The 21,221-nt window shown below is 45.6% G+C and overlaps 1 protein-coding gene and 1 long non-coding RNA gene across 32 annotated transcripts in view; one reads left to right on the top strand and one right to left on the bottom strand.

The window, feature by feature from the left end:
* Nucleotides 1-21,221, bottom strand: part of LOC120451348 (protein lap4) — a 63,810-nt gene that overhangs the window by 14,586 nt on the left and 28,003 nt on the right. For 10 of the 31 annotated variants that reach the window (XR_005616374.2, XM_039634940.2, XM_039634941.2 and 7 more), the window contains 14 exons: nucleotides 16,947-17,542; nucleotides 16,619-16,819; nucleotides 16,361-16,547; nucleotides 15,936-16,216; nucleotides 13,443-13,727; nucleotides 11,273-11,383; nucleotides 10,802-10,981; nucleotides 10,268-10,426; nucleotides 9,977-10,190; nucleotides 9,821-9,909; nucleotides 9,446-9,751; nucleotides 9,053-9,379; nucleotides 4,208-5,656; nucleotides 3,752-3,973 (listed from right to left, as the gene is read on the bottom strand). Coding sequence is in view for 30 of the 31 variants with exons in the window: in XM_039634940.2 (XP_039490874.1) it covers nucleotides 3,752-3,973; nucleotides 4,208-5,656; nucleotides 9,053-9,379; nucleotides 9,446-9,751; nucleotides 9,821-9,909; nucleotides 9,977-10,190; nucleotides 10,268-10,426; nucleotides 10,802-10,981; nucleotides 11,273-11,383; nucleotides 13,443-13,727; nucleotides 15,936-16,216; nucleotides 16,361-16,547; nucleotides 16,619-16,819; nucleotides 16,947-17,542 (4,607 nt within the window). In the remaining variant the exon portion in view is untranslated. Of the gene's footprint in view, nucleotides 1-1,739; nucleotides 5,657-7,288; nucleotides 7,331-9,052; nucleotides 9,380-9,445; nucleotides 9,752-9,820; nucleotides 9,910-9,976; nucleotides 10,191-10,267; nucleotides 10,427-10,801; nucleotides 10,982-11,272; nucleotides 11,384-13,442; nucleotides 13,728-15,935; nucleotides 16,217-16,360; nucleotides 16,548-16,618; nucleotides 16,820-16,946; nucleotides 17,543-17,635; nucleotides 17,984-21,221 lie in introns of those variants that run through there. The other 21 variants (XM_039634950.2, XM_039634948.2, XM_039634961.2 and 18 more) reach the window with 10 other exon arrangements.
* Nucleotides 7-2,840, top strand: LOC120451351. Its single transcript, XR_005616375.1, has 2 exons — nucleotides 7-1,772; nucleotides 2,037-2,840. It is a non-coding gene; the product is annotated as an uncharacterized LOC120451351 (long non-coding RNA).

Here is a 21,221-nt window from a genome sequence, read left to right on the forward strand (position 1 = left end):
GGAAAATGGCAAAACGTTTTTGTTAGCAACTCAACGCATACACAAAAAAAAATGAAAGAAAAGAAATCTGAAGGATTTATTTAACGAAGGCAAAAATCAATAAACAGATAAAGCGGAATCGCTGGCAGGCCTCAGCCATATTTTCAATTAAATGACTGGGAAAAACTGCAATTTTCAAAGGCAGCGCTGAAAAATCCGAAATGGCCATAAAGAAAATTGATGGCACTACACAAGTTTATTAAAAAGGCAGGCAGGCAGTCGTCTGTCTGTTTGCCCAGAACTGGTTACGCCCAGTGAGGGCGTTTCGGTTGGGGTTTAGCAGGATCAGCCATAGGCTGGCTCAATCATAAAGTGACCAAGCCGACATTTTTGGGTCTGTGCTGCTATGTCCTGCACTCGGGGCATATAATTTACGGTGGGGTGTGGGTATGAGTTTTGGGTTGGGATTTGAGTTCGGTTTGAACTGGAGAGGGCGCAAATTACAGCTGCGTGGGTTAGAACGGAACGTACCAAACCGGAGCTGGCCATTTATCACCCAAAGTCGTGTGTACTGTCGGTTTTATGCTTTCATGCAATTCCTCGTGCTGGGCAACATGAGACACAGTGGCCAGATAAAGCCAACCCGTGCTGGATAGTTAGTGCCTGCAGAGCAACGATGACTGCGACTACGACGACAAAGTCATTAAATGCCAGCAGTAGGGTTGGTGGGTGTAAAAAGGACAACTGGAAGGAGGAGGAGGAGAAGAAAGTCCCTAGGACCGAGACGAAACAAAGGCAAACGGGGCAAAGGCTAGCGTTAAACTGCACAAATTGCAACCTTATACCAAACGAGTGGTGGGGTTCGACCCTCCAGCCGGGAGCAGCAAGGAGCAGCCAAACCATCAGACCACACTAGTCCGAGAGCTCATAAATAAACCAAGCCAGAGAACCAAGGGCGATGGAGTGGAGGGCTGGACACAAGTGCATGGGGAAAAGTGAAAGCAGCAGGAGTGCCAGCTTAACTGAGCTGTATTTTTAGAAGAGAAATTAATTTCGTATCGGATTTTTCGATTTTCAATTAAAGTCAATGCGCAGAGCCAACAACATGGCGGCAGCCATGGAGCTGGTTTATCAGCATCAGTCTCCAGTGCTACAGTGAGGAGCTGCTTTTTGCCCTGCTCAGCAGTCCAGCTAATAGGAATTTATTGAGCCATGAAAGTGTTGAGAATGTGCATGTGTGTGTGAGTTAACCGATCCCAGAAATGTCCCAGTGTGTGCTATGTGTGTGTGTGTTTGTGTGTTTGTGTGTGGGAGGGTCAAAATGGCCAGCGTATTAGAAGCCAATAAGCCATTGAATTATTCAGACCATGCGAGCGCAGTGTTAGTGGGTGAAAGATAAGGCGTTGATAAGGGGTAACCAACTCTTTTTTATCGCTAGGCAATTACGAGTGCTTTGCGATAAGATTGCAACAACGAGAAGCAGCAGAGATACAGAGCTACACGAAAAGGGGCAAACAGTCGACAACCAAATCAGTGCAGGGCCAGGTGCGAAAGCGACAGGTCGCCAACCAGTCAGTGCCTCTTGGCCAATTGGGGTCATAACGCAATTAGCTACAAATGCTTGCCAAGTGAGTCAAGGCCACTGGCCCCATTGGGCGCACTGGGTTTAAACAATCGTTTTTCGAGTACTCAAAACCCTGTTTACACAATACATGGCCAGGGGGGACGAGACAAAATGAAAAGAGCACACGAAACGCAAATAAGAATAATACGCAATGTTTATTTGCCTTAAGGTATGCAATTAAAAATGTTTAGCTTGCTTCTTTGTCTTGATAAAATAAATTAGCATTAAAATCAACTTAGCAGCGCTAGGGCGAAATTAACTTTATAAATTGTAAAATTGTGTTTTCTGTCTGTTTTGTTGTTATTTCGCTGTTATTTTATACTCAGGTATTTTTCTTCGTTATACTACTTATTTATTCGTTGGTTTTTCGTATATTATTTTCCTTTCACTCGTTTTTTTCGTTTATTTCGTTCTTGTTTTTCCAAAACAAAAGGCAATAATAAAAATGGCCAGCGGCGGCATCAGCAGTAGCAAAAATTAATGGCCCGGTGGGCGTGGTAACTGCAGGTGGGCGACCATAAGCAGCCAACCGTTTCAATCAACGTCAAATTAAACTTGTCCCGAGACTCAGGACGAGTTGCCAGGTGAGCAGCAGCAGGAGCAGAAGGAGCAGGTCGAGCAAGAGGAGCAACGGAGGACGAGGTGGCACCCATTAAACTTCAACCGCTTGCTGCTCAATTTCAACTGCAATTTTGTGGCAAACTAGGTAGTATATGCTCGACGGGGGTCGACGGTGTCTCGAAAGTCAACAGAAAGTTGCATCTAATTAGCAGGAAAGGTGCGCCACCCATTCTGCCACCTGCCCGCAAGTTCAGCAGGAGTTCGAAGCTCGGAGACCACCAGCCCACAAATCAATCAATTTAAATTGCGAGCGAGTGAAATGAAAATATTGAAAATTGCAGTCGATTCCAGAAATAAAGAGAGCAAGTAAAAACGCAAGGGCCTGGGCTGGGCCATTTAATTGATGGCAAAAAGGTGTTAGAATTTAATTAAAATGTATGAGCAGAGACATGAACGAAAAGAGAGAACGGGCTTGGCATTCGGAATGGGAAAGGTGCTGCGGTCAGCTTAGGAGCAATTAAGTGCATCGTCATCGTTGAAGACCACCGAAGGCAAGTGGTTGGATGGCGGTCCACCACTGGAGGTGGATCGATTTTTGGAGAGGAATAAATCTAATCTCGCTATATTCTCGATATTTTTAAGCTATTCAATCAAATGGGGAGCGCATTTCCGATTGTAAAAAAAACATTTGCGTTTTAATACCTTGAGTTCTCTTGATTTTCCATTGATTTATTGCTTAAGTAACTTTTTGTATTTATTATGAAGTATTGGTATTCCTCTTCACTATTTTGTTTAATGTTTTAATTGTTATTGGTGAACTCACTTAAGAAGATTTTGTACTGAAGAATGTGTCTTTGGAAGGAAGTTTGAGGTGATGGTAGTATTCACTGGGTAATGTATCTTTGGAATTACTTTGGCGAACAGTTTAGATTTATTCTTAGATTTCAATGTAACCCTAATTTACACCGTTGTCTCCTTGCCCGTGGGCGTGGTGGGCGTTCGAGGTAGAGCCGGCTGTTGCCACGCCCCCTCCAGCTGCGGCTGGGATTGGGAGCGCAGCTTGAAACTGGCCATGCCCCTCAGGCCATGTGGCTTTTGGGCCACTGGCGGCGGAGCGGGGGCGGTACGCAACTTGGTGGGCTTCAAGGGTCGCTTGGGAGGCAGAGGTGGCGGTGTGGGCGACTTGGAGGCGCGACAGGATACCGAAGTGTCACTGCTGCGCCGCGAATCGAAGAAGGAGGTGTTGCTGTAGATGGCCTCCTCCTCGATGGTCGAGTAGATCTCCTCGGCCGTCTCGTAATAACTGGAGGGCACACCACCCTCTCCCAAGGACGAATTTTTGGTCAAAAGTAGTGAAGAACTGGAGGAGCCTACGGAGAAGGAACTGGTGCTGTGGGCCAGCGAGGAATTCGAGACGCCAACGCGAGCAGTGGTCATATTTTGGTAATTGCTATTCGCATCGGGACTGACAACGATTTCCGAGAAGGTCGGAAACTTCATGGCGGCATACGAGGGCGTGGGTGAGGTCACGGTTACGGGCGGAGGAGGTGGTGGCCCCCTCCGTGGTTTGGCACTCGATTCACTCACCGATTGCAGGTAGAGCATTGCTGGCGAGGATTTGTTGGCCACCTGGTCGCCGGGCAGGAGCACCAGGTTGAACAGGGGCTGTTTGGGGTCGTGGGACGAAGTGGGGGTAACGGTCTTAAGGGTGAGCGTGTTGGGCTGCTGCGGTTGCGGCAAACTGGCATACTGCACGGGCAGTATCTGAGCTGTGGGAAAGATCTGGGTGGGCGACCCGGCGACCAGCAGCTGTCGTTGCGGCGAATCCATCAAGCGGTTAGTGGCGCCAACGGCAGAAGCAGCATTGGAAGAACAAGATGGAGACGTGGATGCGTTAGCGGTTAGTGGTGGCGCAAACTGCGGAAACTGCGGCGGCTCATGCAAATGACGTGTATGTTGGTGTTGGGCAGGCGGTGTGGGCGGTGGTGGCAATGGCAGGCTGTCAATGTCGGTGTCGAAACTATCTAGGAAGGGATTCGTTACCGAATATCCGCCGCCGCCGACAATGGGTACAGGTGGGGCGGGTTCATAGGGTGCCCGCAACTGATTCCTCAGCTCGTTCTCGCGCAGCAAATACTCGCGATGCTCCTGCGGCGATACCAGAATATTGTCCGGTGAGTTTTCGTGCAGGAATTCGTGGGGACGAAGCTGCGAGGGCGTCGGTGGCAGGGCCTCCATGTAGATGGACTCCTCTGCCTCGCGCAAAGTTGGCGTGCTGGGCAACTTTGGGAGGGTAGCGAAATTCACTGGCGGCGGTGGTGGTGATTCCCTCGGGCGACTCGGTTTTGTTTTGGTTGACACCCTGACGGGCACTTTGGCCTCCACGGGATGGATCGTATTCGTGCTGGCATCGTGCTCGAACACCGTAAAATCACCTTGTCCCACATCGCTGGCCTGGAATGTTTCCAGTGCTACATTTCGCACCAGGTTCGCTTTCTTTAATTGCGGTTTCGGAGCGGTGGGTGGCGGTATCTTTGGTCGCGTGCCGGTGAGATTCTCCGTGGACTTGGAGATCACTGTGCTGGGAGTGCTGCGACCGCTGGATGGCGACTGGCATTGCTCCAGCAGATCCTCGCTGGACCTCGAAGAGCCAAAGAAGAATTGCTCGCGGGTGGAGCGCGGCGAACGAGGCGATTTGCTGACCTCCTTCGCTATCCGCGTGTACTCATCATCCTCGGAAGTGGGGTGACGGAATGGATTTTCCCGGTCCAGTTCGCCAGGTCGATCAGGGGAAGTGGCCCGGGAGACGCGCTGAAGCTGCGTCGACTCCACATCACGGATGCGTGCCACTGCTGGCACAATGGGTTCCGATTTTTCCAGCGTGGCGCACGGACTGGTGGCCCTCAAGATGCCCTTGCGCGGCAGGCGATTACGTCCCGATCCTCGAGTGTCCTGCTCCGAATCGTAGGCCCTAGTATAACCATCTGGAGTACGGGAGCGCGATCGCTCGTAGTCGGACTTGGAGCGCTCGTCTCCACTGAGATCGAAGCTTACGGACTTGCGATGACCACCGTATTCAGGAGTACTGCGTCCCGATCTCGATGGTTTGTAAGGTCGGCAGTCGCTCTCCGAGTCACTGGTGTAACGGCCACGTCGTCGATCGAAGGTATCGGAATCAGTGTCTGCATAGGAAGGTGGAGACTGCACTTCCAAGGGCGGAGAGCTCTCCGTGTCCTCCTCATCCTCCTCTTGGATAGCATCGATGTCGTCCAGCCGCTGGGAATCTGCGTCTGCGTCTTCATCATCATCATCATCATCATCATCATCATCATCATCGTCCTCGTCATCTATGATGTACACGGGCTCCGCCTTCTTGGGCTTCGCCGGGGCGGCTTTGCCAGAAGTTCGGCTCTCCTCCTGCGACTCCAGCATCTGCTGATAGGAGTAACGTGCTCCGGGGGTCAGGCGATCTGGAGTCTGGGTGCCTCGTTGCTATTAAAGTTTGAATTGTTGGTGGATTGCTCATTTAGTTCGGTATAGATTCGTTTTAGTTTGGGTTTTGGTTTTGGTTTGGTATTTTTCGGGTGCAACGTCATCGCACACAAGCTTGAAACACAAATTGCAGTGTGCAGCATTAATGGTGAGTGGGTGAGATGGTTGGTGGTGAAGTATTCTCGGTAAAACAGTGGAATGAATGTGGGTGCGCTTTATTTAGTTGATGATGCTTTGGTACGAACGACACACACAAAAGTTGTACTATTCTGTTTGGTTTTGTTTTCGGTGCTCCTCTGCAACCTGCGTCCATTAGCCAATTACCAGTGATTTTCTGCTTGATGATGAGGTGAGTGACTGCGATGGCGACTGCGACTGGGACTCTTCTGGCCAATTTGCTGAGTGATGATTTTGGGTTGATGAACTCGGCACACGATGACGATAGCGAACAGCAGCGATACGAAAATACAGAGAGCAGATAGCAGATACGGAGACAAAGACAAAGACGATTCACATGGCAAAAGGAAAATAACGAAATCAAACGAAAACTTTCGTGAATTAAACTTCTTGGCCAAAAACTAAGGAACTTCCGAGAATTCAATCTTTGGTCTCCACACAAAACCGAAATGCAATTAAAAGTTTGACCCATTTTTTGAGGTTTTTATACGACAAATACATTAAGATTTATTGACATCAAAAATGCACACTTTAAATTCCATTTAGCTAGCTTTAAATTTAACTATCATTAGGTAACAACGAAAGTGGAATACTCAAACCTAACCATTGCTATTAAAGATTATTCAATCAATATACGGTGTGAATTCGGTTTTAACTATGTGGTAACAGTTTAGTAGATACTTTAACAAAATATCCCTAGTATAGGTATAGCTTGGCTCTTTCAAAAGGTTATAACAAGACGCCCTTTGTCATCATCGGCTTTAGTTTTTGTCGGAAAGATTCTATTCTTCTCTTGAGTATTATTCAGTTGCATAATTGGACCTTTTGTGTGTGATTGCCACACGTTGTTACACATTTAGTAATATATGTATATAGTGTGGGTGTCTCCTGCGTGTTATGTAGTAAACAGTTTTCTCGTTTCACATAGTATAAACATCGAAAGACTATATGTATAAGTGGAATACTTTATGGCGCAAAATGGCGACAACATTACAGCAGTCCACGTTGATAAATACATTTACACATTTGCGGTAGTGAGTTCCTTTCATCTCAACAATTGTCTGGGATGTGTGGTGGTTGTGGAGGCGTGTGAATTTGTTGCTGTTAGTGTTGATAAGGACACACTTTTTAACAATTGGGATGAGGAGGTGGAGACAGAGTTCTAGCGAGAAGATATTGAAACCATTTGCTGAGTTCGGAGAGCGTTCAGATTTTGATTGAATTTCGAGTGGGGGATTACGGGACGAAAGCGCTATTAGTAGTAACTCTTGGCCCTTTGAACACGCTTCCTCAAATCCTAGTTTGTTTTTATTTTGTATATATGTATATTGCAACTCCATTGGTACAAATACAATAGTAGAGCCTGCACACCCAAGCTGTTGCCTCCTGTCCGTTCATTTTGGCTGCTAGCATTTGTATTCTGTCTGTTTAAACTAAATATTCAGTCTTATGGTGATAAACATCCGCTTGTTAAGCAATGCGCTGCTCAGCAGTAAGCTGCAATGAAATCGATGGCGGGCGGAAAACGATGCAAAACCAACGGAACAGATTGCAAAATGTTTTGAAAAAAACAATAAAAAAAAAAAAAAAAAAAATTTTATAAATAAAACAGAAACAAAATCATGAAGAAAAAAAATCAACAATTTGTTGAAAAGCGCGCACATTATTGAAGGAATTTAGAAGAATGAAAGAAGAACAAGGACGAGAAGAAGATAAGAGAGACGTTTTAATGGAAATTTTCTTTCTGCAGTTTTTGAATTATTTACATTTACATTTATTATACGTGCCATCTATATAGTAAGTATATGTTTGTATATATATATGTATATGTAATGTATGCCCGATTTCTTTCCCTTTTCGTTATTTCGTTTGTTCCCTACTGCTTTCAATGCGAATTCAAATGGGGCATGCTTTAAAGCCAACAACAAACAGAACCACATCAACGTTAACAATAATAACAATGCCGCCTACGCAGTGGGCGCAAAGGTACCAACGAACGGTAACAGTAACAGTAAAGACGCAAACTGAAATGAATATAATATGAAAGTAGCATAAATAACAACAGCAACACGAACAACAACAACAACAACAACAACAAGAACAAGAACGAGAATGAAACTCAACAAGAACAATGATCAGAGTGAGCCAGCCAGCCAGACCAAGAAAGGACGTTCTCAGAAAGCCAGCAGCAGCAAAAGCAGCAACAGTTGCTAATAAATAATAAATTGTCTGCTGCCATATCAATAAATGTGGGGCCATCTACTCCTCTGCCAAAGAGGCAAAGGAGCAGCTCAGAGGAGCTGAGAGCAGCTAAGCGCAAGCCCGACACGCATGCAGAACAAATACATAACTCATACGCCCCCAGGTACAGTCGGCCCACATAGATAGGCTATGATTTTTAATTCATTTTTAATTCAAATGCAACTGAACAACAAAAAAGAACTCGCCTTAAAGCAGCAACAAAAGTACGCAAATCACGAAATGTGTGTGAAAAACGAGGCTGCTAGTGTTTACATGAGAGAATGAAAGTGCTTTCGAACGAGTGGATGCAGTGATTATTTTGGTTTTAGTTACAGTCAGTTGGTTTAATGGTCTGATGCTATCATGCTGTTACCTGTGAATTCAGTTGAAAATTTTTGTAGCTATAATTCCCATTTTATTACTTTCTTTTTCTCGTGTTTCTTTTTTTCAACTGGCATCACATGCCAAATTGATCACAACAACAGTTTTGTGACCTTTGTGGTTTGTGAATATGGATGGTAGTATGGTGTTTTTTTTTTTTTTTGGTTTATCATCTTATTTCTTTGAATTCATTTTAAAATTTTTGACACACACACACGCACGCACTCCAAGCACAGGACACGAAATGTCAGTGACAGGACAAAGGCATTAGTGAAGTTACACAAACACATAACAAGCGAAATACGAAACAAAAATCAAGTTAAGAGATTGGTCGGGTTTAGAGTCGAGTTTTGGGTGTGGGGTGTTGGAAGATGGGTGGCGACTGTCGGTTCGTGTTAGCTGTAACATGGGTGTATCTGCACTTGGATCTGGATCTGGGTCTGGGTCTGGGTACCCAAACTCGCACACAGACAGGTATTTTACTCAAACAAAAAGTACACACACAAATATTGAAAGACGTGTACACACACACACACACAGACACAGACATAAAAGCCAAGACAAGAGACGTGCATCCACGGTCAGGTGGGTACATACCTGTAGTTGCGACTGCTCCTCTTCATCCTTCTCCGTGGAGGTCGTTTGCGTTTGTGTCTGCACAGTCACGGCAGGAAGGACTGGCGCTGAGCCGGGCGTGGATGCTGGAACAGCTGGAGAAGGAGCACCGGCCGAGTTCGCTGACTCTGCTCCGGCGATGGGTAGAGGTGCCGCCGGCGTTGTGGGTGTGGTTGGGTTCGTGTCGAGCGTGTGCTTCGATATGACAACCGTCGTCGTCTTCTGTATCTTATCCTGCTCGTGGTGCTCCGATGGCGACTTTGGTGGCACGGTGGTGAAGGCGTCAGCCGCGCGTACAATTTCTAGCACCTAATTTGCAAACGAAACAAGGCATAAGTTTTCACCGAATTTCCCAAGACCAGTCCAGTCACTTACCTTCTCCTGGGTGCTCTTCTCCTGACCCAAAGGCGCCAGCTGCGTCTGCTGCTGCTGTTGCTGCTGTTGATGGGCCTGCTGTTCTGCGTGAATGAGCGCCACGGTCTGCGTGGCTGGCGTGTCCGGTGCTGTCAAATCAGCAGATGCCACTGAAGCGGCTGCGGGTAGGGGAGTAGTATTTGAGGTGGCAGCAGCAGGTGGTGTGGGCGACGAAGCGCCATGCACCATGGCAGCAGCAGCTGCCAGGACCGATTGGCCAGTTGGCTGCTGTGCGTCTGGCTTCTGCGAGGCGAAGACATCGAAGTCCTGTTGGGAAATGGGCAAGTAGCTATTAATGTCATGTCCAAGCCGCTGCTCCTTAACTTTTGTACGCACCTGTCGCAGACGCTCATCCTCCTCGTGGTCCAAACTGGATACACTCTGACTCTGGCTCAGTTCCGAGCCCGTTTCCGATGCACGCGAGCCTGGGCAAGCAAGGGAAAAGTAATTTAAGAATGGCTCAGATGGGTCGATAAGCTCACTATTACGTACCTTGGCGACTGCCACCGCTGCAGGATGCAGACGAGTTGAAGCCAGTGCTCATGCCGCCGGCCTGGCCAATGGAATGAATTAAATTGGACTTGTCGTAGCCTTTGCAGACAACCAATTGAATCTCGTTGCCAGCGTTGCGCAGCACATTGACCGCATCCTGGTGCGAGGCGCCCAGCAGCGAGTGTCCATTAACCTCCAGCAGACGCATGCCCACCTGAAGCAAAAGGAGTAGCAGCAGAAAAGTTTCAATCGAGTTTTTCCCCAGACAACAAAGGTGTAGCAGTACGTTACCTTAAGCCTTCCGTCCCGTCTGGCCGCACCGACCGAGTTTATTTTGGACACGAAGACGCCTTCGTCGGAGGGATCGGCGGGATTACCGCGCTGGCCATTCAGCCCGCCCTTGATGTGCATGCCCAAACGTTCGCCCTCCGCCTTGCTGAGCAGCACTTCCTGCGATTTACAATTAACAATTAGCAGAGTATGGAAATGGGCAAGGACTCGGCTTAAACGCTGACAAATAACAATCGGGACTCTCATCAGGCCGAAACAAAGCAAACAAAAAAAAAGGCGAGGAAAAGGCATTTGACTAATTGCAAATATTTCCCCTCTCAAAGCCAAGAGGAGCTTACCTCTGTTTTAACATAAACTACTTCTATGCTCTGTGCGTATTGAATTTGTTTGTGAGCAGTGGCAGAGTATACAAAAATTGATTATAGAGGAGGGATTAAGAAGTAGATCCAAAGCGTATATACATATTTACAGTACGATTACGAAAGCAGTCTAAAAAAAAGTTATTAAGGACTTCTTTCAGTACACGAAACTTACCTGGAATCCTGGCGGCAGTGGGTCGTGTTGAATGGTCAGCTTGATTTCATCACCTGGCTTCAGCAGCTCCAGAACAGCATCCTGATGTGTGGCCTTGGAAACATCCGCCTCGTTGACTTTCAATATGCGATCGCCCATGCGCAGCTTGCCGCACTTGGAGGCAATCCCGCCGGGCACAATCTGTCCGATTTAAGGAGGTGGGGGGGAAACCCCAGGGGTAATTGTTATACTCATAAATGGCCAAAAGACTTGAAACTTTCGAGCTGGCAGCTGGCTTAGTTGGCTGCTTATAATGAAGCCATCCACTGAGCCACTGGATTCTGAACAATTGTTCTGCAGCAGCAGCAGCTCATTTGCATTCGCAAGTTGCGGCCACTCGAGTGTTTTAATTCGAAAACTTTTTTGCCAGCTGCTGCTGCTGCTGCTGCTGCAGGTAATTGTTAGTTAATATATCCATCCGTCTGTACTTACGTGCGATATGAAAATGCCGGGCTCTCGAGTGCCGAAGGGCACACAGGAATGATCCGTGCCGCCGATGATGCTGAATCCCAGGGAGCCCTGGTTCTTGGGCAGCACAACCTCCTACAGGACAGATAATGGGAAATCGTGTGTTAGCACATCACAAAATTAACACAGATCAATGGGCCTAACGCTAAGAATCCTACTGAGTCTGCCGTGTACATTAGGTGAATCCATGGATGAATGGTTGAAGGGTGCTCATGTGCTGGCGTTTAATGGTGGTGCAAAATTGTTGGTGATATTTATATTAAAATGTACATACAAATTAAGAAGGCTACCCTTGCGTGAGACACAAAAACCAAGGCAAGCCAAACAAACACCAACAAAAATAAAGACATGCACTTAAGTCGAAGCATTCATTAAACATGAAAACCGAGTACCAGAAGTGATTCACATTCAATAAATAATGAATACGTTTTGTGCTGTTCTTATGAATAACTTAATTTAAGATTAAACAACATGCACAAAGAGTGGGTGAAACGCCCACTTTATGCTGAATTTTCCTGGCTCACACATTTTCACACAGATTTAAACAAAGCTTTTGCGGCTCCTGTGGTTGAGGTGAGCATCGTTTAGCTCAAGTGCTGGCATATTGCAACATCAAAGCATAATATTTCGGTTTTATATTCATTGCCGACAAACTCGGAACTAACTCCTGAGAACTGACACTGGCACAGACATATCCACAAAGGCTCATTCGTGTCAAGATGCCAAATAAACACTGCTACTAACTCTTGCCAATTACCTCGGGAAATTGAATTCTTTCGAGTTCGAAGCCAACGGATAGGATATCTCGCTCCGATGCGGTATGCAAAAGCACAAGGGGAAAATAAATTAAAAACAATTAAATGTTTTATTTAACCGTGCCCCGGAGACAGACACACGCAGATGGAGATGGAGATTACGAAGGCAAACAGAAATATTTAAAGTTTACTTATGGCCACACTCTGTCGCACACAAAATAAACGCTGATGGGAACTCTTGTGAGTCATTTATAGTTTCCAAATCTTTTTTCGGCATGCACTCACTTTATTATTTAAGGATATTTGCATGTAGCATAGTTGGCCGGTTTAGTTATTTATGCTGCAAGTGGCAAGTGACAAAGCCTGCCACATGCACAGACTCTCTGGGATTTCTTGCCGGGATTTGCATCACGTCGACAATGTCACCCGAGTGGCTCTACGAAAAGTGAGTGAGTAAACCATTCTGTCGTTCAAACGAAAGGCGCTTTGCCGCTCAATTCAATAGATTACGTTACTGTGAAAGAACACTAAATACAAGTGTTGGCCTGGCTATCAAAAACTGTAGCAGCACTTAGTAATCAAAAAGATTTATAAAAGATTTGAAAACCCCTTAAATAGATATTTTTGTCGGTTTCAAGCTATTTGCAAAAGAAACATAAACCAGGATTTTTGTGAAACAGATGGAAAATTATATTTATCCAGTGTTAGTAGAGGGAAAGTTAACTTAGTACAGAAACCATTGGCATGCAAAACTTCTTCCACATTTAAGTGAATTAAATCGAATTGATTAATCGCTTAATAGTATTTTCCAGCATTTTGCCACAACCAACTTAATCCAATTCCATCTCAACTGCTAATCAATTAGTCGGAGCAATCACAACTCTTGTAAATGTGCATGTTTTGCATAATGCTTGGCATGAAACATATATGAACTCGGCGCCTCCAAGGCAAACGTACATCAAACTGGGGACCAATAGTTAAATCAAATCGTTTGCAAAACGCACATATATTTATTTAGCAAAATCAAATTGAAGATAGGACGCGCGGCCAATGGGTCAAAGTGTGCCAATTGTGGAGAATATAAAACGTAAATTAATTTAGATTTAAACTAGGTAAATTTTGGTGTGTGTTGTGCATCATGTACGGGTGTGCGTGCTTATGTGCGGTGACGAGAAAAGCTCGAATTCCGTGCTGGATACACTATATAGTATAATTAATTTGTTACATATTTTTTCAGGTCATCTGAGCTACAGGATAATGTGTGTCCGTGTGTCCGGATAACTTTGCTTGTGGCATTTACACAACGATTCTTTAACTCTTGGACTCTTGGGCAGCGACTGTACGCGCTACTAGTGTATGCGGGATGTGGAGATAGTCACCTCACTGATAAGCGGCTCCGCCAACTGATTGTCGGTGATGCGCGTCATCACCGTCTCCGTGAACGTGGACTTGGTGATCGTCTCGGTGACGCGGCCAAGTTCGGTGGGTGCCGCCGGGAACATGGGCAGATCCGGCTGAGGCTTGTTCACATTCACCGTGACGGCACTCACGCCCACCTCGTTGGGCCGGGCCACATGCACCTGATGCTGACTGCCGCCGCTGAGGAAGTGTGCCGGGATCATCGCCTGAAAATCATCGCTGGTCAGCGGTCGCAACGAGGAGGGCTGCTCACGTTGGTTGGTTGTTACGTGGTTTTTGGGTTTAGCAAAGTGTTCGGAAATATCGGTTTTAAGCAAGTTTTTTTTCGGATTTTCGAGGGGGGTGTTGGGTTGATCAGAGAAAAAGAAACAAAAATATGTTGGTTTTTGTAAATTTTGGTTTCACTTTTGATGATGGCCTTATGTAGCCATCGTAAGATCTAGAACTAAGCTAACGTGCCTAACTATGAATATCATTAATTTAGATACAATCCTGCAAACGCCTCCTAGCATTTTGGCTCTTTTTCTCGATGGGTGCTCAACAAGCTGGGACATAAATCGGTGCAAACTTAGCAGCTAATCGGTCGATAATATAATATATGTATATACGAGGGTCGTTTGATAAGTCCGTGACTTTTTGAATAAAATATATTTTTTTCGTCAAAGAAGCGTTTTATTTCTCAACATAATCTTTTTTTAGCTCTATACATTTAGTCCAGCGTTTTTCCAATTTTTTTATTCCTTCCAAATAATAGGTTTTCTCAAGGCCCTCAAAATAGTCGTTTGTTTCTGTGATGACCTCTTCATTTGACCCGAATCTCTTACCGCCGAGCCATTTCTTCATGTTTGGAAACAAAAAATAGTCACAGGGGGCTAAATCTGGAGAATATGCTGGATGGGGTAGCAGTTCGTAGCCCAATTTATGAAATTTTGCCATGCTGACTACACACGTGTGCACCCGTGCATTGTCCTGATGGAACAGCACTTTTTTTTTCGCCAAATGCGGTCGTTTCTGCTTCAAATCAATATCGAATCTGTCCAAAAGCTCTGAATAATATTCGCCGGTGATCGTTTTACCATTTTCAAGGTAATCGATGTGAATGATACCTTGTTCATCCCAAAAAACTGTGGCCATTACCTTGTTGGCCGACAGACCCACCTTGGCCTTCTTTGGTGCACGTTCACCCGGAGAAACCCACTGTCTTGATTGTTCTTTGGTCTCTGGTGTGGTGTGGTGGATCCATGTTTCGTCTACGGTAACGAAACGGCGCAAAAATTCGTTTGGATTGCGGTTGAACATCGCCAAACACTCCTTTGAAATGGTCACACGGTTGCGCTTATGGTCGTGTGTGAGCAATCGCGGCACCCATCGCGCGGAAAGCTTTTTCATGTCCAAATATTCATGTAAAATGTGATGTACCCGTTCAGTTGAGATGCCTACAGCCTCAGCTACCTCACGCACTTTCATTCTCCGATCATCCAATATCATTCCATGGATTTTGTCGACGATTTCTGGCATGACGACCTCTTTTGGGCGACCTGAACGTTCGGCATCACTTGTACTGGTACGACCACAACGGAACTCAGTAAACCATTTCTTAACCATTGAAATTGATGGTGCAGAGTCCCCATAATATTTATCAAGTCTTTCCTTGGTTTCGGTGATGGATTTTTTACGCAAAAAATAATGCTTAATTAGCACACGAAATTCACTTTTTTCCATTTTCGTTAAAATTCACGAGATCGTCTGCTTTCAATGCCTATAAAACGCAAACCAAAAAACGCAGCTTTCTCAAAATTTTACAGTCAGCTGTTAATCGATAACTGCTGACAGGAGCAGTGTTGTATTTAGAGCAGGTGCGCGGCAAATACAAAAAGTCACGGACTTATCAAACGACCCTCGTATGTTCGACAATGTATGCAAAATGAGCATATAGCATATGGCATATATTGGGAGGACGAACAAGGCGCACAGGGCACATGCAAAACAAACACAAACAATTTCGTTATACATACGAGTAGATGAGCAAATATATTGATCTAGCAGCTAGTGTTATGAGTATTTGATAATCTGGCGGAGAAATGGATTAGCACATATTAGATAACTTACGACTATTTAGTGTGTTCATGTTTAAGTTTTGAATTTAGGTTTTTGGGCGCCAAATATCAACAACAATTTGCTTGGACGACTTGCGCTGCAGTTTATTGTTAAGATAACATTTTAAATTTCGGTTACTTACCTTTTAAGCTGATTAAAAATATTTGCAAGATACTGCATCGCAAGCTTATACATTTTCGATTTATCTTAATCCTACCGACTGATCATGATTGTAGAAAACAAAAAAAGTTTTGTAACGAGCTTATGGGCAACATTAAAATGACGTGCAACTGGCTAAACAGGAAACTAGACTATAGTCTATGCAACTACTAGAGCTAACAATCCAACTTTCTTACCTGAGCCTCGCCAGAATCACCACTGGTGGTGGAGCCGGCCCCAATGTCTCCATCTCCCATTGGAACGGAGTTGGTGCGACGGGGAGCGGGCACTGGTTGTCCCGTGGAGCTGTCTATCGTGGCGGCAGCAGTGGCAAATCCATTGGTTTTGCTGCTGGGCAGAGTGTTATTATTGTTGCTTATACTAGCTGGCACAGTGGGCTTCGGTGTGGGCGTGGTCGTAGCCAGGGTGTTGTACTTGTACGGCTGCTCAACTTCCCCCACCGATCGGCTGAAATTAGCTGTTGGCAATGGGGGTGGGAAAAAACACATTGGTTATTTAAAGCGCATGGAGGAAAATACGAGTACAAGAAAACAAGGGTTCAGCATTTCGGAGCATTAAGTTGCAGATGTTTCAAATCTATTGAGTATTCCGATATACCCACCTGGTCGGTTGGCCAGATAGCCGGATGGGCTCAAAGAGTTGAGCACTGCCGGACTGCGGGGACTCGTCGGTGGCTCCAGTGGACCTCTGTACTCGCGCTGCAACACCAAACGCACAAATCGCTGCGGTTCAGTCAAACAGGCGACGGCTGCGTCATGATGGGCTTCAGTCATATCGTTGCCGTTAATCTGTACAGGGAAATGCCATTAGCCTGGGCCAGAGATTGAAACGTCCGGCGTGTGGAACGCCTCCCACTCACCGCCATCACCCGGTCGCCAACCATAATTTTTCCATCACGGTGCGCCAGGCCGCCCTCCGTGAGGCGGGATATGAAAATGCCATCGCAGTCGTCCTTGAACGGCGGCGACCCCTTTCCGCCCGCAATGCTAAAGCCCAGTCCTTGGCCAATCTGATCGCGGATGAGCGTTGTGTGCAGCTGGATGTAGCTCAGTGGCGCCTCCTGAAAATGACCGCACATCGAAAACCAGAAATCAATCACAAATAGTAAAGGACAGCAGAGGGCAACGAGTGAAATGTCAGGAAGGTGGATGGATTTGGTTAGGGAATGTATTACACGGATTACACACCCTGCCATTCAGTAGCAATCCATTGGGTGCAGCAGACGCCGCAGGCTGCGCCGTTTGTGCGGCAGTGGGTGTGGGTGTGGCAAACACGTTGCCCGAATAGCTATGCGTTGGGGCCACCTGCTGAATGGGCTGCTGTTGCTGTTGGGGCACAATTTCGATGGGTGCCGGGATGTAACGCTCGTGGCTAATGGATGCAGCCGGAGGGGCATCCGCCACCAGTGGTCGCGTCTCCACAGAGATTTGGGACACACTGCCATCCTCGCTGAACACGGGGTGTCCAATCAAGCGAGTCACCTCGCGCTGTACCACCAAAACAAGTACGGCACCGCAGGCTTTTAGCACCTGCACCGCCTGATAGTGATCCGCATCCACGACAACAATGCCGTTGACCTTGATCACCTTATCGCCCACTTTGAGGCCAGCCAAATCAGCGGGTCCCGCTTCAGTGACCCTCGATATGAAGATGCCATCATCGTCACCCTTGAAGGGCGTGGAGCCCTTGCCACCGGCAATGCTCAGACCCAATCCGGCTGCAGTGCGCTCGATGTGGATTTCGTACTGCTCCAAACGCAGCTCCGTAACGCCATCCAAGTTATCTGTAAGCAAAGAGATTTATTTATTTAATATTAACCGAGTTTTCAAGTTATCAGAAGTAATATATTTATATTTCTTAATCCCCGAACTTTTACCATAATGCTGCCTCTGCCTTTCGTAATCCCGATCCACCGGATCATAGCTGGTCACTATCCGTACTCTCTTGCCCTTGCGCTGCAGTGATCCACTGGGACTCCGGTTGGAGGAGGCCAGTGAGCTGCGCAGGCTGCTCATCGCCGGACTATTGCGACCACTTCCAGCTCCGGAGTAGCTAAAGTTGCCGTTGCTGCGCTGGCCGTTACGGGGCAGGGTGTTGTTGCCCTCTTTGACTTTGATTTTGACATTGAACATGGCTTGATTTGCTTTTTATCTGAGTGCACTTTTTAATATAAGCAGCTAGCTGCCAGGCATCCTGTCCAGACACCCAGTGTTTGTTATGTTGTGAGGCAACCTATTTTATATTTGACTGCACTTTTTAATATGCGAAGCTAACTTTTCGTGCTACCGATGAGCTAAAGGAGCGCAATCGATCTGTGTCTGCCAGAGGAATAGATAAAAACAGGGACTGCTGGCTAAGTGGATAGCCCATATGCATCCATTCAAGTGCATTGGAACGGAAAACCCCATCAATGCGATGGAGCATCAGTGAAATTACACATTTATTGCGTTGATTTAATCCAATTTGAAACACCTTCCACTAAGCAACAACAACCTAAAGGATTCGTGTTCAGCATAAATTTCTGCCATGATGACATTTAAATTGAATGACCAAAAGTTGGCCAACAGCAGCTGGTACTTGGCCATAAACAGCAGTCAATGAACCGCTGCAAAAGCCATATTACCCCCCCACTAGAAACAGGCCTTAAAGCAACGACCTTGGATGAGACCCCTCAAGACTCCGCCCCCAGCTGAGAAAACGACTTTGTATAATTATTAAATAAATAAACAGACAGTCTGCCAGAAAACGCTCAGACGTCCCTCAGGTCGAAATGGTGGTGTAAGGAAGATGAGTGCCAGTAACTTTTCCCATCTCAGAAACACATTTATTGCTTACATTTTCGCTATTGCTGATTTGCACTCAATAAATCCGTCGGCACTTTGGCCAACAAAATCATTTTCTTTTCCCATTTCCATTTTCCCACATCCATCGACTGTCAAGAATTCGCCAGGATGGCGGGACGGGGGGAAACAGAGAGTCGGCTCTTGAGACAATTTCACTTTGTAATTGTATGCGAGTTTTCATGTTAATCAATGCATAAATGAAAAGACAGGGGCACCACTCAGCTTGAGCCTCACCTCCTTGGATTCCTGTCTGCCTGTCAAGTCAACATTAATATTGCCGGATTTCAGTCTACTTCACCTGCAAACCGGCATTGCCATTCACTCAATGTACCATTATTGAGTTTGGTAAGTTGAGTGGGGTATTCAGAAAATTTAAATTTCTTTGCTTGCTTACAGACCCAAATTTGTTTGTGCTTCTTATATTCATAATTCAACAATTTCAATGGCATAGAAGTTTAAGCGAAGGTGTTGTGGCAGCAAAGTATGCTGTTTAAATGTTTTAAATTTTTTAAATGCCAACAACTCATCGCCCTCATTCTCAATTTGACTCTCTGAATTGCCGGACAAATGTGTAAACCGAAAGATATTTTTATGGATATGTATATGTATATGTATATTTCGCCCCACATGCATATGCTCCGAATAAAGCCATCTTTTCATGCTCTCCACCCAGATGAGTGGGAGAAAAACGGTCCGAGACAACAATAACCAGAGAAAAAGCCATAAAACAAAATAAGATTTTTTCCCGGGGAGGAGAGCAAATGACACGTGCTGTGTGTTTTTATTCCGGTTCCTGAGAACGCCGGAATGTAGGCAATCTTTCTGGAGGGAGGGCAAGGCAAGGAAAGTGAAGTTTTAATACGAACTGGAACAGGAACAGGAACTGCACAAGAAGGATCGCATAAGAGCATTTGTTTTCCTCATATTTCTTATCAGACTTATTTTACTGATTGCCAGAGTGTCTGCGAACTTTTTGCGGCACCCACTTAAGCGGGCATTTAAGCATTTTACGATGACATCACGCGTGCAGCTCAATGAGGTGAGCTCCGCAGTAAGGCCATCGTTTTTGTCCTTCATCACATCCGTAAAATAAATGGCATAAGCATAAACATATAAAAATTTAAATACACCAAAAGCAACGAGAGCAACTCGTAAAACGAAGAGGTGGCAATAAGAAATGATGATTCCCCGAATGCATTAGCATTTGCACGCTGGCCATGAATCGCAATCGCAATCGCAAATCGGAAATCCTCCTGCCAGCTGACAAATGCCAAATTCCAAAATCAATGGCAAGGAGCGGTGGAATCCTGCAGCTTCTCTCCAGTTCGCTGCTCTCTTTTTGTTTTGTCATTTATATGTAAATGACTATGTCGTCTCTGTCCCTGGGAAATTAGCCCACAGCATGGACACAGCATGCCAGAAGGCAGAAATCATATTTCATATTTCTCGACTATTTTTTCCTCACGGCATTCTGTGGCCAAGATGTGGACGGCACTCTCCAGGAGCCTCAGCCTGTCACATTTGTTATGACAAGTGGAAACAAAAAAGAAGAACTTGCACCAAAACTTTTCCCCGTTCATGCAAATTTCGCTTTCAGCTCTGATGGAATTTAAGCCAATGACCGCATGGAATCAATCGATTTTAATTACCCAGACATTATCAATGACAAGAGATCAATGATTCGAGTGCGCTTAAAACGACTTAAAGCCCTTTTGCAATCCACGAGAACTGAAATATTTTATTTGCCCTTTTTTTTTTGTTTCGGGCGCTTATGGAAAATGCTTTAGTTGTGAAGTGCTGGCAGGTTCCATGATTAATTGCCCACCAGGTTAAACGCCGTGTTGCGATGCTGCAGCCTCTGACAAATTGCGAGTGTTAAGCTTTGAAAATCAACAAAAACGACCGTGCGACGTCCGCTTAAATGTGGCGACAAAAATTAATGAACAAAGTTTTTATGGGAGCATAAAATCACACAGGAATATCCCGACAACAAAAACTGTCTGTTCTCTTTCGATTTTCACTGCAATCGAGCGATGGTTTTTTTGAAAGGGGTGTGCGTTCAAAACACTGATATCTAATCAAACTTTGGAATGCCTAAGCCAATGTGATAAAGCAAAACAAGAAGGCACAAAAAAAAGAAGGGGGAGAATGAAACAAAACGAAACCGTAGTAGTAAAACAAACTGGCGATAAGGTGGCTCTGAATCATTACGAAATTTTTGGACACATACGTAGGAACATTACAGCAAGGGACCAACCCAGCACAACGCAAGAGTACAGCAAAGTCAAGTGGTAGTTAATGACCTTGGTCCACCTGTCGTATGCGTTATTTCCCGATATCAGTGGGGCAGCACAGGTTTGCGTACTGATTAATGTGCTTAAAACGAAACGGATGATATCATGGGCGCGAAAAGCGCTTTTGGTAATGAAAACAGCTCCGAGTGTGTGTTTGTGTGTGTGAGTGTTCATTTTGATTGCATTTTGAGGGCAACAATTCAGGTCGTCACATTCCCGCATCCATGTTTGTTGACAAACCGATGTTTGCTTGGATTGGTTTGGTTTGCTGGGACAGACAGCCACCTCGGTGACAATTACTCGAATTTTCCACATTTCCATGCTA

Source organism: Drosophila santomea, chromosome 3R, assembly GCF_016746245.2.
Source record: "Drosophila santomea strain STO CAGO 1482 chromosome 3R, Prin_Dsan_1.1, whole genome shotgun sequence".
NCBI lineage: Eukaryota > Metazoa > Arthropoda > Insecta > Diptera > Drosophilidae > Drosophila > Drosophila santomea.